This window comes from Triplophysa rosa, linkage group LG6, assembly GCF_024868665.1.
Source record: "Triplophysa rosa linkage group LG6, Trosa_1v2, whole genome shotgun sequence".
Lineage (NCBI taxonomy): Eukaryota > Metazoa > Chordata > Actinopteri > Cypriniformes > Nemacheilidae > Triplophysa > Triplophysa rosa.
The window spans coordinates 21,930,707-21,946,987 of NC_079895.1; the positions used below are offsets into that span (position 1 = coordinate 21,930,707).

The 16,281-nt window shown below is 34.9% G+C and overlaps 3 protein-coding genes across 4 annotated transcripts in view; 2 read left to right on the top strand and 1 right to left on the bottom strand.

Moving 5' to 3' along the window:
* Positions 1-4,618, top strand: part of LOC130555726 (uncharacterized) — an 18,301-nt gene extending 13,683 nt beyond the window's left edge. Inside the window, exon 8 of the mRNA XM_057336174.1 lies at positions 4,295-4,618. Within this exon, the coding sequence (XP_057192157.1) occupies positions 4,295-4,318 (24 nt within the window). The 3' untranslated portion in view covers positions 4,319-4,618. The remainder of the gene's footprint in view (positions 1-4,294) is intronic.
* Positions 720-16,281, bottom strand: part of cfap65 (cilia and flagella associated protein 65) — a 44,901-nt gene continuing 29,339 nt past the window's right edge. Inside the window, exon 33 of the mRNA XM_057336170.1 lies at positions 720-3,873. Within this exon, the coding sequence (XP_057192153.1) occupies positions 3,816-3,873 (58 nt within the window). The 3' untranslated portion in view covers positions 720-3,815. The remainder of the gene's footprint in view (positions 3,874-16,281) is intronic.
* On the top strand, positions 7,377-16,025 carry LOC130555728 (cell surface glycoprotein CD200 receptor 1-A-like). Of its 2 annotated transcripts, XM_057336175.1 has the most exons (8): positions 7,377-7,491; positions 9,375-9,846; positions 11,112-11,198; positions 13,474-13,773; positions 14,099-14,356; positions 14,958-15,048; positions 15,197-15,260; positions 15,417-16,025. In XM_057336175.1, the coding sequence occupies exons 2-8, from the start codon at positions 9,777-9,779 to the stop codon at positions 15,507-15,509; spliced, it is 963 nt and encodes a 320-aa protein (XP_057192158.1). In that variant the 5' UTR covers positions 7,377-7,491; positions 9,375-9,776; the 3' UTR covers positions 15,510-16,025. The 2 variants fall into 2 exon arrangements, with proteins under 2 accessions (XP_057192158.1, XP_057192159.1); XM_057336176.1 differs by lacking the exons at positions 7,377-7,491; positions 9,375-9,846 and adding an exon at positions 9,853-10,713.

The window sequence follows — 16,281 nt, forward strand, 5'->3', positions numbered from 1 at the left end:
TTTTCCACCAAGGCAGTTTCGGTGCTGGTTCGGAGCCAGAGCCTAGTTCCAAGTCGGTTCCTTGTCTTTCCACATGCAAAGCACCAGCTCCGAACCAGAAAAAGTGGTTCTTATCTAGCACCGAAACGTTGCTGGGCTAGAAGTAAGAACTGCTTGGGTCAGGGGGCGGGGTTACAGTGACCACTGAAGAACACTGACCGCTATTTTTGAAATTCAATTCAATTCAATTCACGATGGACGCGAAACAAAAGCAACACTGGTTTGAGGAAGAAACAAACTGTTTTCTTGCACTCTGGTCCTCTGCAGATGTACGCTTGCAAAGCCATGAACATCACAAGCAACGCAACGTCCGCCATTGTTGATGGTGTTTTAAGTTTGGCGCTACCGCGCTAACGTTGCTGGGAAAGATGAGACGTAGTCAGTGACGTATGACCTCGCTCCCTTGTGGCTCTCTAACCTGTGGAAAGCAAACCGGTTCTTAGCAGGTTCACCAGTGGAACCAGCTCTGAACCAGCAATAGCACTAGCTCCGACTAATAGGGTACTAATACTTTCTTTTAGATGTGATTGATTTAATTTGTTGTAATGAGGTATATTTGCATGTTCTTGACACAGTTGTATTTTTGAATCTTTAAAAAGAAATAGGCCTACATAAGTCGTATATTAAAAGGCAAATATCAACATACTGTATATTATCAGAAGCATCAAGATGTCACATACTGACATACTGTGCAGAAAGCAAATGTTTTCAGATGACTGCAGTGGTTAACAAGGCAGTCAGGCAGGAAGTCAGTATTTTCATATGTGGGGAAGAAAATGAAACGATAAAATGACACAAACGAAAAAAAAAACACTTAAAGAGAAGCTAGAAAAAGTTAAAGGAAGCAATGTCTTGAAAAGACAAACAGAGCTGTTTGCGATGTGAACGTAATTTGACTACAAGTGCATACAGTTTAAATGCGGACACGAAAGAACAGAGAAGACATATACATGTAAAGGAGAAACAAAATGTTCAGCTGGAGGAATGTGATGAACAATAGGACAATAGCAATGTACTTCTGAGCATCTTTATACCAAGAACTCATAAGAGGTTTGTTCAAATACAATTTAATGTAACATATTTTATATATGTTTGTATTATTATAGGTTATGAAGTCTTAAGGTGCCATTTATAAATAATAATTCATATTTATGTATTACAGTATATATAAGTCATCCTATTTCAGCATATACATCATGCATAAACATACTTTGTGGTCAAGCTCAGAGCTGGCCATATATACACATTATTATTAAGCAAAACAATATATTTATATATAAAATATATTCAAAACAAGGTAAAGTAGCCTCGTAAATAATGTCGTTTAAACACCTGGCCTGCAACAACTCCATGTAACATTTAAAGTGCAATTGTTGTTAACAGTCACATCAGAAATGTCATTTTGTTCCATACAAACTTGTTGTTATGCTCTACATTTATAGTTCTTGTCAGGTGCATCTCTCAGCCTCAAAAAATTCAGACAGTCAGTTCCCCCCAGAGGAAGAGAGCTTCGTCATGGCATGTGCTCTCAAAATAGCAACAAGCACATGCACATGCAGAAACACAAATAAAACCATCACATGTGCATGAGAGAACAGATTCCTCATTCTGCTGCACATTTATCACCATTATGACCTCAGTTTAACCACAGAGCGTTTGCCTTTTTGGATGATTTAATGTTGGAATTTCTTCCAAAATTTGTCTCACATCCCACATTGTTTACTATCTTACAATCATTTGGTAATCATTTTGTGTATTCTATTCATGTATTGACAATCATGAATAGAATACACATCCACATCACACAAAAATAAACAGCACAATAAACAACAAAACATACCCATCCCCCTACACAACCCATTTTTTCAGAACCATAAGGTCTACTTCGATCCCCAATTCTCATTTAGTAATTTTATCGACTAACAAAGGAATTATTATTTATTCTAGCATATGGTACTATAAATCTTCTATTTGATGGCAGAAATTGATATTCTTCATATAAAATATGGGACGAATCAGCCACGGTTTTATCTGCCAGGGATAGGGGTGTAACGGTACACAGGGGAAATTCCAAATGAAGTTATCATTCCTATATGCCCTACTCCCTAAGTAGGTCATAGGAATGATGAATATATTTGGAATGTTACCCGTGACGGTTTGGTGTGAATACCCATACCATTACAACCCTAGTCAGGGACAGTATTTTTTTTCTCATACAGCCTTGGCTCTAACATTTGGCCCACAATCTTAGAACACATAGAGATCAATCTGACCAATCTAGCTTTGGTTTGAACTGAAAGACAACTATACCATGCACACATTCCATATAACACTTTGTATAACCGATTGAAAAAACAAAAGCAAGATCTGTTTGCTTGCACCAAAGCGTCTTAGCCTCCTTCTTGTAAATGGAAGCTCTGGTTGTATCGTATTGAATGCTGATGTGAAATCCAGAAAAGGACATGAGCTATAGTTTTAGGCTTGTCTAGATGTTTCTGGATCAGATCAGACAATGTTACTACTGCATCTTCAGTACTTTGATTCTGCTTATATCCAAACTGATGCGTAATTTACCCTCTACTGATTTTAACAGCTGTTTTACCACAATTTTTTAATTTCCAAGGCTTTTATAATAATTGGAGATAAGGCTAGAGGTATTAAATGTGACGTCTTCCACATTGCCAGAACAATATGAGTATCTAGGGAACTCTGAAAAATAAGCTGCACAATTTTTGTGCAAAATAAATGCACTAAGACTGTCTGGTCCTGCAGCCGTCCTCTGCTTTAACTTCTTAAAAGTACTGCTCAACCGTAACCTCAATTCTATTCTACCCCTCTGGTAAAAACGAAAAATGAAAATTCTGTCATCTTTTACTCACCCTCAAGTTGTTCCAAACCTGAATACATTTCTTTTATCTGATGAACACAAAGATATTTGGAAAAATGTTAGCAACTGACATTTCTGGGACATCATTGACTACCATAATTACCATAATACATTTTTTTTGTTCTGTTGAAAACAAAATTATATATATGAAACAGATATTAGAGATATTTAAAGAATTTAGCAAAACAAACAGTTCTAGGGCACCTTTGACCCTTTGATTTTTTCCAGAATTTTCATTTTTAGGTGGAGTATCCTATCCAGGCATTCAATTTGTTCTCAGTATTTTACTCTGTTTTCATGTCAGGTCAGAAAGATTACCCAAATGTTTTGTTATTACTTTATATGTGGTATGTATTGTCTGGATCAAACATCAGTCGTAACTATTTTAGGGTTAGGGAAGGAAGTGACTAGCTGTTAAATAAGACATGTCAGGGAGCGATAAATTTTGTATAGATGATGTAAAAAAATGTGCAAAACACTTAAGAACTTTCTAAATGCTCAAAATGTGTTTGCTGAGATATATATACTGTATATGTGAATTATATTTCAGTAGAATAATGATTTACCTCAAAGTGGTAGGGCTGTGTATTTTAATCTAATGTGATTATTATTTGTCACGGCTACACCAGGCTTTTCCACCACTCAATGCACTCAATAACCAGAATATTGATCATGCACAACAGCTCTCATCATCTAACCTCATCAAAAACACTATAAGAACAAACTGTTCACTCAGCCACAGTGTCTGGTCTCTATTGTGGTGAAAAATTCATACCCTAGCGTATGCTACTTACTGGTGATCTCCAAAATCTCCACATCCTGATATACTTCTTCTCCTCCATCGGTTCGCAAGTCATATCCAATCATCCCATCTCCACCCCAACACCCCTTACCTGTACCCAAATCCTGGAACGTCCATCTCTCCGGTCACCAAGTGTGTTCCATCCCTGGTAACAGAAGAAGATTCCGTCAGTACGATCATCTGCATTCCATTCATCTGCCTGTTAATCAATAATCACACCTCTTTGGTTTTACTAACCTTCTGTTTTGAGTCTTGAAACCTGTTACATTATTATGTGTATTTTAATTTAATGTGTACAGAATACAGAAAATATTTTTGGAGGGGAGCAATGGCATTTACTGTAAAACTGTAACCATATGTAATAAATAGAAACAAACCTATTTACAGCACCTGGATTAGTTTGTAAACAAGCAATTTCACATACTATCTCCAGGCAGCAATGGCAGAAAGATGCTACCAAGCTCCATAGGCAGAGGTGTCCTTGTTCATTTCCAATATTTTAATTCGTAACTTCTAAAATCACTCACAAAAACATCTAACCATTCTTTTCTTTTTCTTTTTTACAGTTTACTGGTTCCACTCTGGAATGAAATGCCAGCCTACTCCTGAGCAAGGGGGTCCACCACAACCTTTAAGAAACAATAGAATACACACTGCATTTACCTGACTAACCCCTAACTGTCAAATTTTCTGCAACTGTGTTTATATACGGTATTTAAAAAAACATGTATGTTTTTCATCTTTTCCTATAACTTTAACTTCAGAGAAATCGTAAATATGCCTTTGTAGACTGCATTTACTGTTAGCTCATTTGCTAAATTAATGCTCTCTTATTTTTAAGTTGCTTTGGATAAAATCTAAATATTGTCATAGGCCAAAAGTGTGGAAAATTAATTAATTTGCTTTTTATTAAAATATATTAAAAATATAAAAGAAACTTTGTATTCATGTTGCATAGTTGGAGTGGAAACTGAAGCTCAGCACAACACATGGACAAAGCTGAACGATTGGCTACAAAATATTACTGCATGAGATAATTAACAAATCCTATTATTCACGGAGAAAAATGTTCTCAATGTAAACGTATTTCCTATGGGATTTTTGAGCGTGTAAGCATTTCTCCCCCCACTCAATTCATACGTTTTGCCAAAACTGTGTAAGATGTATACAACACTGGAGCCCTGTTTCAGTTTTTATATTTTCATTTCATGGGAATAATTAAATCCTAAAGATGTTTGTTTAACATTTTGATACAGATATTTTAATGTTTATGTAGCATTAAAAAACTGAAAGAGGAAGTCCTTGTGTTTGCCAGGGGTCACCAACTACAGATAAACCTTAAGGTGGGTGGTTGATAAGCTTTGAAATCAAGTCACTTGAATTGAACAGTTGTAGAATAGTTGTAGAATTTTAGATTCCATTTCATTTTTATGAAAGTTAATTTCTTTTCCCTACAACACATATGCCAAAAAAAGAGAATGATAATGAAAATAAGTAGTTCAAGTGTGTGGGTTATCATGCACCTGCTGAAAAAAAACTGTTCCAACCCCTGCTGGCAGATAAGCGTGTGAACTTGCTCGACTAGCTAGTGTTGTCGCTTCTGTTGAGGTTGAATCGAGAAAGGTTACGAGATACGATGTGTCATACAACAGTTTCAACCGAAAGTATGCTGCTCCATTACGCTGCATTTCGCCTTAGCTGAGGTGACTTGCTGTAAATGACACAGTCTTCACAGTAACATCGTGTAGAGGATTGTTTGTTTGCGGCTTGTGCTGTTAGTTTTGCACATATTAAATATATGCGTGTGGGTGAGTGTGTGGTTGTGTGTTCAAAAAGAGAGATGCTGTAAAAAAGATAGTTACCAACAAACAATCCTAAAAAACTCAAATAAATATATTTTTAGGTGAAAAGTCAAGTTTCTTTTAAAAATGTACTCAATGCTTCCACAATAAATAATATTGAACACAAGTAATAATACTTTTGTAATGCTAAAATATTTTTTATCTCAAGTACAGTAAGTATCCAACTACACTCAAGCCATTGATCGGATGGGAAATTACATCATTTGCCACAGAAAAGTTTCCCATGCTTCCATCAATTAAAGTTCTGACCCACTAAACAGGTGATTTCTGGAACAACTCTTCAAACCCGCAGATGGCATTCAGAAGAAATGGCTACTCACAATTTCCTTGTAAGGAAAGCTTATTTACATACACCTATTCTACAATATGTTTGAACAATGTGTGGCTTTGGCAATCAAATTTTAAACCACTGAGACACAGAGGATTCCAGGCCACCACAATATTAAATCAGATCTGATTTAAGGAAACACATGTGTCAGTGTCATTATTACATATCGCCTCTGTCCTTCTGAAAGATCATATCTCCATATTTTGTGATTTTTTTGTTGTTGCCATAAATAATTATTTTTTTAGCAAGGGGGTCCACCACCATTAACGTGCAATTTCAGAAAATGTGCACATCCCAAAAACACTTAGGGGAGGTGCACCATCAGCCAAAATACTTCATGAAAAAACAAGAATCGGCACATTGTCACTGCTGCTCCCAAAATTGTTTATTAAAATAAACACATCATTTCGAACTAAAAGCCTGACGAAGACTTTTTAGGCCGAAACGTGTTTACTTTAATAAATAACTTTGAAACTTTGTTTTTTTAATAATAATTAATGGAGCGCACAAAAAGTAAAGCAAATACAAACAGACAAAAATATTCTTGTTCTTGTTTATCAGATCAAGATGAGTTGTGTTTTGTCTGAAGGCGTTATGAGATAGTGAAGGTTCTGTTATTTGTCAGCTTTTTTGTGCATTGCACATTTGAGAACGTGTTGCACTTTCCTAATCAATAACACTTCATCAACAAACTCACCACACAGACACAGCTGACAACGCTAATATCCATGTATGATCTGGGGGTACCACTAACCGCATCCTGTGTGATTGCATCTGCCTGAACTATACACAACATCTGTGCTGTTTTTTCTAACCTTGTTTAACATAAACAATTAAAGGGGCCATTTCATGAAAATCAGACTTTTTCCATGTTTAAGTGCTATAATCGTGTCTCTGGTGAATCTGCCAACTCAGAAAACGTGAAAAATGACAGCGCAGTAACTTTGTTTATGTGAGCCTATCTCTGCAAGCCTGTGAGAAAACGAGCCGTTCAGATTTTGCTCCCCTTCTGATGTAAGTAGCTGTTCTTATTACAATATTACTGCCCCTTTTTCTGAATGTGTCCACCCATGGCAGTCCCGCCATTTATTTTTTTTGCATGTTAATTAGTTGGCAAAAGCAAGCAAAGCAGAGCAAAGCATGCTAACTGTTCTGTTGTTGGCTGCGCAGACCAACACAGAACACTGTTCCCAGCCTCACAGGACACAAAAGAGAGACCTCAGGGACCTGTGGCAACTTAAAAGTAGATAAAATGTCACTATGACACGTTAGTCTGTTCACTCATAGAAAGCAATGTGTATGGCTTGTAAACACGACATGATTGTCCTGTGTAACTACTTTCACTTAGAGAAAACGCAATGTGTTTGTCTTGAGTACCTTCACTTATAGAAAACTGCATGGTTTGTAAACACGCGATGGGTTTGTCATGGGTACATGGGTTCCCACCACCCTCCCATTTAGTTATTTCACACATGAAACCCCGGGATGCGAACGCGGGTCTCACTCCCGAAAGCGGTCATGACCGAACCAACAGGGACCAGAACGCCTTCGCGAATGGCCCCAGGGGAAACAGGTATGCTTATAGAAAACAATGTGTTTGTGACAGTAGTTTCTCATTCGCTTTATCTTGGGTAGGCTACTTTCACTTATAGAAAGCAGTGTGTATGGTTTGTAGATACGCGATCAGTTTGTTATTAGCCAAATTCACTATATTGAGAAGCAAATAGATCATATTTTATATAGCAAACAACTCATGACTACATGACTACAAGTGACACCCACAAAAGATTTTGAATGAGGGAATTTGAGACAAAATGTTCAAAGTATGCTGATCTCAATCAGCTCCCAAATCAGTACACCATGCATACTACTCCACCAGTGGTATTTATCAATTGCAGGCAGAACTAATATCTCTCTGAGATGATTTTTAAAATACATTTGTACAAAGTTCATTTAAAAGAACAGTTTGATGGTTCTGTTATGTACAGTACATACAAGTATGTCCTCATATATCCCCTTTAAGTGCACTATAGTTTTTTTCTAGTGTATTTGGTATGGTGTCCAAAAGCTGAGTGAACTACTTCATTTCCTACATTCGTTGACTCTTTTTTAACCAACAATGCACCTTGACGGTACAACTGATGCATGGTCACCTTGGAATTATAAGGTTCTATTTGCAATTTTTTTCTCTCAAAATTTAGTTTTTCATCATATATTCTGAGACAACTTATTTACATTGTCATGTTTATTTCTTTATGTTGTGTAGATTTTGGGACTATTTTAGAAAACAAAAAGGTTTTATCTGCAAAGTCAAATGGAACAGAAAAACTTTGAAGCTCGTTATCTCAAAATTGCTCAGAACGCAGATAGAACCTTATAATTCCAGGCGACGGTACATTCACTAACTCTATATTAACCATAATACAATGCGCGACAGCCACCTGATGACACTGATAGTAAACACCACAACAATGTGTTTATACACTTGTTTACACATTGTTTGTTCTTGTTTTATATATATATATATATATATTGATTAAATATAATAAATACATTCTAAAAAATTGGGTTATTTTTAACCTAGTGTTGGGTAAAAAGACCATTTGGTTGGGTTAACACAGAAAATGATTACAATTGACCCAACAATGGGTTAAAATTTTGGGTTGAAACAACCCAGCATTGGTTAATTTACATTTACATTTACATTTAGTCATTTAGCCATTTCGCAGACGCTATTATCCAAAGCAACTTACAAATGAGGTAAACAATGGAAGCAATTTGGAACAACATAAGGACAACAAAAAGCATAAGTGCAATAAAACTGGTCTCATATGGTCTACCACAGTTACAGAGCAATGTTTTTAAAAATGTTTTACAACTTACAACTCAACAGTTGGGTGCGACCCAAAAACATAACAGTAAATATGTAAACATGACAAACAGTTGTTGTTTTTTGTCTATGTCTTATGTAACTAATAAAAATGAATGTGACAAATGTGACAACATTGAGAAAATTAACTTTATAGTTACAATCCATGCCGCCACACAGATGTAATATAAGGTAAATCTGGAAGATTTTAAGAGATATTTTGGGCTCGGTTTGCATCGGCATGGGGCATGGCCAAACTCCAGGCTTTTTTCCAAACAATTCTAAATTGTGCAGTGTATTTATGATTGTTGAACTGCTGCCAAATTACTCTGATTGTAATTGTAAATTTCAAAAATAAATATCAATGTTTCAGTGCACTGGAAAGGTTTTGTGTGGAAGACTGCCCTTAAAAATTAAGACTTCCTGACTACTGAAAAATAATTGTTTAAACAGACTGTAAACTTTTAAGATATAGTAAAGAAGAATGAATTGAGATTTTTCATATTTGGTATAAAACAATTTACTGAAATCATGTTTCCGCCAGGGAGATAACACAACAAAATGACCCAATATACTTTTTTTTACAGGCAGACTGCAAAAAGAAAAGATTTGCATATGACTGCAGTGGTTGACAAGGCAGGAAGTCAGCATTTTCATATGTGGGAGAAGAAAATGATAAAAAATGGAGGAGTGTTCAATACAGCGTCACATGACTGAAAGGAACAAGAGGAGGGGAAAGAGATGAGAGAAAAAAAGGAATGAGTAAAAATATTGTCAGATAGCGAGAAAAACATTTTTGTAACATGGATTAAACATGTATTGCTTCATGCTGAAGACATTGAAAAAAAAGACAAACTGACAAACTGGTAACGATATCTGAAAGTACGCTGACTTACTACATAACAGCTTAAATCTGGACTCAAGAGTTCTTTTTCAAGAAAGAACAGACTTCTCAGTGAAGAGTTAAACAGTTTTTTTGGAGCTACAAAATGATGAACAATCGGATGTTGGCAGCGATCGTGTTTCTGAGCATCTTTGTGGCAAGAACTCATACAAGAGGTTTGTTCAAACACATTTGTGTGTTGTGATATACTTCATATCTGTATGTTTTGGTCCCTTATGAAAGCTTGGTGCCGTTAATAAAACTTATGTAGCTATTCGTTTAAAGTGATAGTTCACTTAAAAATTTAAATTCTGACATCATTTATTCACGTAAATCAAAACTTGTTTATGACTCATTTTTGCAACAGAACAAGAAAGATGTTTTGTTGTCTCAATGATGTTGTGTCCATACAATGGAATGTTGTTTGGTTACAAACGTTCTTTAAAATATCTTCGTGTTCTGCTGAAGGAAGTAATAGGAATAACATGAAGGTGAATAAATTCTGACAAAAAAAATAATTTTTGGTTGAACTCTTATTTTTTGGGTAATCTCTTTAGGAACATCGGGTGAAATACACCCTATTTCCCTTTCTGTTTTCTTTATTCAACCACTTGCTATGTGGTTAAAATCTTAGCCTTTGTTTTGTAGGCCACAGATTAGACATCAAGCGATTCTTTGTGGTTTTAACCTATGGTGAAATTGAAAGTGTACATAATAACAGTTGGTCAGTGGGGGTGGGTCGGCCTTTATAAAGCTCCACTTACTGAAGAACACTATTAGATTTTAGCCTTGTGTCTCTGTGGGGTTAAACCGAACTCATAACGATGATAAATGTGGAGAAGAATGAGGAATATGTTCTCTCATGCACACGTGATGGTTTTATTTGTGTTTCTGCATGTGTTTGTTGCTATTCTGAGAGCACATGCCATGACGAAGCTCTCTTCCTCTCTGGGGGGATTCTTGGGGGGAACTGACTGTCTGAGGTTTTTGAGGCTAAGAGATGCACCTGACAAGAAAACTGCGAATGTAGAACATAAGAGCAAGTGTGTATGGAACAAAATGACATTTCTGATGTGACTGTTAACAACAATGCCCCTTTAAATGTTGCACGGGCTTGTATGGCAGTTGTTGATTTATGACAGGTGTTTAGATTATTTCAGATTAAGGCCTGTTCCTCCTACAATAAAGTAATATGATAATCTAGGTCTGTAAAATAATCTATAGAATGTTAAGGAATGTTAAAGAATGTCATGTCAAAATCAATAATCATTTGACTAATATTACATTACTAATTCATGTAATAACATTTGTGTAATAAGAACATTACTGAGAAACTAACTGAAACTGGATTACTTGAGTGATTCGCTTTCCTTGTGCTGAGCAGTCATATTAACCTGTTTATTAACCTGTTACTAACATGCTGTGTCACTAACCATTTAAGGAGGAGATCAAACCATCTTCGTGGGCCCTAATTTAATACAACAGAGTCAAGCTTCTATGTCTGATGAACTGGAGAGTAAACTCACAGGTCAGAAAAATGATTTTGTACTTGTTTATCTGGCAATTAACTGGCACTGGTTTTCGTTCTTTACAAAAAAGTTGACCTTTCAATGAATGACCTTCAATGAATGTTAAACGTCCATCTCCCAAGGTCAAACCAAACATTTTATGAGCTCTTTTGATTAGTATTAATTTTTACAACCCAGTGATTAAATTGATGGACATGTCAAAGCTTTGTTTTGAGTTTTGGTGTAGTTCGTTTACAATCAAATGTTTTTAGTTATGTAATAAACATATTTTTTACATTAAAGAGAAACCGTTTCTGGTAACACTTTACATTACGGTTCCCTTTATAAAGCATTTGTAAATGTGTTCATTAAAGATTAATAAATCATTTACAAATGCATTATAAAGCAGTTATTAATGCGTAAATAAAAAGGGATTCTAACGAAATACCTGCCAAATAGTGAGCCATTTTTAACTCACATGTTATAAATGCTTAATAAATGTAGCCTATTTAATCATTATTTATTTGAAAAATAGGCTGTCAGACTGGAGACTGTAGGATGTCATGTTGGTTTTTCTTATTACTGTATATTTCATATCTTATGTCACTTTTCAAACTATGTTGCTTACTTGATCCGATTACGATTCCAGAATGCCTTCAGATCATGATGCTTATCCAAAGCAGTTTTTTCTTGCTTACCAAGATAAATTCATCAAACTTTTGATCGCTTTTTAACACTAAATGCACAAAGGTAGTCGTAAAATTGTTTGTTTATTATGTTTTATTAATGATTCAATCACTTCCAATAGTTAATCAAAACCAAAAAACATTTATTTATTATTTATTGTAAAAACAGAATGCTTGCTCACAAGGCTACATCTCTGTGAATCATATATTTAGAAGTATTGACATCCCATGAAAGTGCACTTTAAAGAAAAGTGGGTGCCTGTGATGTATTCATTCACAACTTCAAACACCTAACTTATAAATGTTAAGAGTTATAAAATGTTAGCAAATCATGAAAGTGTGATATAATATAATATAGTGGATTCGTGTGAACCATTTTTTAATGAGTTATGAACATTAGTAACCTGTGAATATGCACCTTAATGTAAAGTAATCACATGTGAACCATTTATTCAAGAGTTATGAACGTTAGTAACCTGTGAAAATGCAACATTAAAAAATGATTCACATGAATCCACTATTTAGGGCAGACTTTTCATGGTTTGCTAACATTTATAACTCTTAAAACAAATTTCAAGTTTGGTGTTTTGAAGTTGTGAATGATTACTTCACAGGCATCCACATTTCTTTAAAGTGCACTTTCATGGGCTGTCAATACTTCTAAATATATGATTCACATCAGAGATGTTGCCTTGTGAGCAAGCATTCTGTTTCTACAATAAATAATAAATAAATGTTTTCTGGTTTTGATTATTGGTTAGTTAAGTAATAACTAATTAAGTAATTGAATCATTAATAAAACATCGTAAAAAAACAAGTTTACAACAACCTTTTTGCATTTAGTATTAAAAATTGATCAAAAGTTTGATGAATTTATCTTGGTAAGCAGGAAAAAACTGCTTTGGATAAGCATTATGATCTGAAGGCATTCTGGAGGGCACTGTAAGACATTTGGAATCGGATCAGGTAAGCAACATGGTTTGAAAAGTGACATAAGATATGAAATATACAATAATAAAAAACCAACATAACACCCTAGAGTCTTTAGTCTGACAGCATATTTTGCAAACAACATCAAGATAATAATGAATCTGCCTTCGAGTCAAATAAATCATGAATAAATACATTTATTAAGCATTTATAAAATGTGAGTTAAAAATGGCACATGGTATTTCGTTAGAATCCCCCTTTTTATTTATGCAGTTATAACTGGTTTATAACGCCTTTGTAAATGACTTATTAATCATTAATGAACACATTTATAAATGCTTTATGAAGGGAACCTTAATGTAAAGTGTTACCAAGTTTCTTTGAATGTTTGTAGAAAAATGTGTTTTTAAACAATAATGAGGCTGACAGGATTGGACACAAAAATGGAGTACAATACTACAATGTGTTTAAAATGTGATGGGACACTAAATGATATAACTGTGTGACATTTATTGTCAAACTAAAGCTGCTGCATACTGTACCAACTATTTTCGGGTTAGGGAAGGAAGTGATGAAGAACCAGCCTGGCATGACAGGGAAAGATATGTATTGTGAAAAAAACTGGCGTAATATGATTATATTTGAATTGTATAATAATTATCTCTACATATTTCTGCAGATTTTAAAGCTCAAACTTTTATAGAGGGAAGTGATGTAATTTTAAAGTGTGACAGTCCTAAAGTCAAATGGAACGAACTCCTTTATATCATTTGGAACATCAGCCTGCAAAGCAAAAAATGTTGGCTTGGCATTGACTCGTCTATTCAAAACTCCACTTGTAATGATGGAAAGAAGCTGCTCAACTCTTCAGATGGAATTTCCTTATTCATTCCAAAGATTTCAAAAGAGGATGAAGGATCTTACTTATGTGATCTATCATATAAAGGTGGTGGCTATGGACAAAAAGTGAATCTCAGTGGTAAGTACATAAGTTAATAGTCATAAGTAAAAACTGAGAAAATGTTTTGTTGTTAGATTTAGTTTTCATAACCAACTGATCACTAATCAGTGATTAACATCCTCGAAAGACTTTCATAGGAGTTTTTAAACTGAGTTTAAAGTTGGTCCGAAGCATGTACTCTTTTTATAACAAAAGTTTTTGTTACCCATTTTCTTTCACACTTTAGCGTTCTGTTTCTTGTCTATTTTGTTGTGTTCTTAAGCTGTTAAAGAGATACATATGGTTTTGGTATTGGTAATGCTTTTAACTGATTATTATACTGATATCTTTGTTTTTACTGCAGTTCATCACTTTACCAGCTGGCTGGAGGTTATCAATGGTCAAAGGGTTGCCATCTGTCAAGCCAAATATGAACAATCTAAACCCACTCTTCAATGGAAACCCGCCTTGAACTTTTCATCCAATATTAGTAATGCCAGGAATGGTGATATGTCTTTTATTGTTGAGAATCGAGTGTATTTGCCGGATAATGTTACCATCAGTAACCTCACCTGTGTGGCCACATACCCCCCCAAAGCAGCGCAGCAGATTACAAATTTAGGTGAGTAGGATTTTAAGATGAACATCACAAACTTGTTTTCAGAAACTAATGGTTCAATATAGTTTTTCAATAATACATTCTGCTTCGTAGTGTATGGGCACTTCACTATTACTTTAATGGGATCAGTAAACACTGCATTTTGTTGTTTTACCCTTGTGATCTTATTATGAAAATCCATCATTAAAATATTGATAAACCAAGAGAGAAATGATCATAAACATTTAAATATTTTTTAAATTGGTGTGGTTCAACAGGGCTTAAGATGTGCCCTTTAGAAAATGGCACATTTTTCTGCACTGTGTAAAATAATTGAAAAGGCGAGGTTTTACATTGAATATTAATAATGCAAACAATTAGTGAAACATAAAGATTCATTTTAAATCACTTAAAACTGGGGTCAAATGCCGACCAGTATCATATCGCGGCTGCCCTTCTGATGCCCTGTATCTCCATATTTTGTGATTATTATTATTAGTCACCCTTTATGTTTGTCACTGGGTTTTTTGTGATTTATGTTCAGCCATGTGGCATGAATGAAATAGGAATTATTGATGAATTAATTAATAAAATAACTAATCTTCTCCCTTTTCTGCTCTTACAGAAATTATTACCATAGCGGTCTGTTCTATTTGTTTTATTCTTGTATCTGTGGCTGTGGTTCACATACTACACAGGAAGCTGAACAACTTAAGGTGGGATATTTTGCTGCCTTATCAAAACCTGTTTGCATATTTTAATAATCTAGCCTAACCCTTTACCCAAATCAAAGCCATGGTACAATCATTTCTCGTTACAGTCATGTCTGCCTTATTAACATTTATCTTTGTAATGCCATTTCAGTGCATTGAAAACGATGTGTTGCCAATCCAAAATCTCAACACCAGCTGAAGAAAAACCACCCCAGGTAAAGAATTTACCTGTACAAACATATTTACAATATCTAGGTATGTTTAGTTACAAAGACTTTGTGTGTTTATTTACATGTAAGATTGTCCATTTAGATTTACTCTAAATGTACATTTGAAACATATCACTAACTTAAGCATATTCTCTTTTTAAGCCGCCTGATGTAGAAGAGGTGGAACCCTATGCGAGTTATATACAACGTGTCAACTCCATCTATAACTCCTCAGCTGAACTCTTCAACGCCTGAGAGGCAGAGCACACAGACGCTTTATGTGATGACATGAGATTTCAGAAGAGTGATACATGCTGATGAAGAATTAGGGCAGAAATGTGATGCATTGTGGTCAAAATTACACACACGAATAACAATACTCGTGGAAAAAGCAGTCATTTCGAGAGTGCATCCCCGAAGCAATTGGACTCTGACTGAGGAATAAAAGTCACTGAGTCAAATGATGAAATGTGATGACAGACTAACATTTATCATATATAGTGTTTAGGAAAGAACAAACAACTTATGTGGCGGTGATATCACTAATATGTAAATTTGTAGAAACTGTTTTTTTTTTGGCGTGAGTTATTATTTTTCATTTGAACAAATATTTTTCTGTTTACCTTTGTACAGATATCTTTTTTTTACAGTGTTTACGTTACAAACATGTTCAGCAAACTTTGTCTTCTTAAAATACTAATGTGGACCTTGCACAAGATGATTTTTTTTACTTTGCACACAATTAAGTAAACAAACTTTATAATAACTTAACACTTCAGAGTTGTATGTGTATTTACTTTGATCTTCATTCACTATGAGGGTAATTAATCAAACCATTGAACTATTCGATTCCAACAAATGGTTGTATAAAAACTAAAGTCAGTCAAGTTCAGTTTTGAATCTCAGTCATCTTCATTTGAATGATTCAGTGTGGAGGGAAGCGAAGTGGAAACTCGGGGGTAACTGTACACCTTTCAGAGTTCTTGTCATTGGAAAGGAAAGATCAGGTACGCCCTCATATACTGTA

Excerpts from the sequence above, each read along its gene's own strand:
- LOC130555728 (XM_057336175.1), top strand. The coding sequence starts at position 9,777 with ATGATGAACAATCGGATGTTGGCAGCGATCGTGTTTCTGAGCATCTTT. Across the intron at positions 9,847-11,111 it reads GGCAAGAACTCATACAAGAG|GAGGAGATCAAACCATCTTC; the intron begins GTTTGTTCAAAC and ends TAACCATTTAAG. Across the intron at positions 13,774-14,098 it reads ACAAAAAGTGAATCTCAGTG|TTCATCACTTTACCAGCTGG; the intron begins GTAAGTACATAA and ends TTTTTACTGCAG.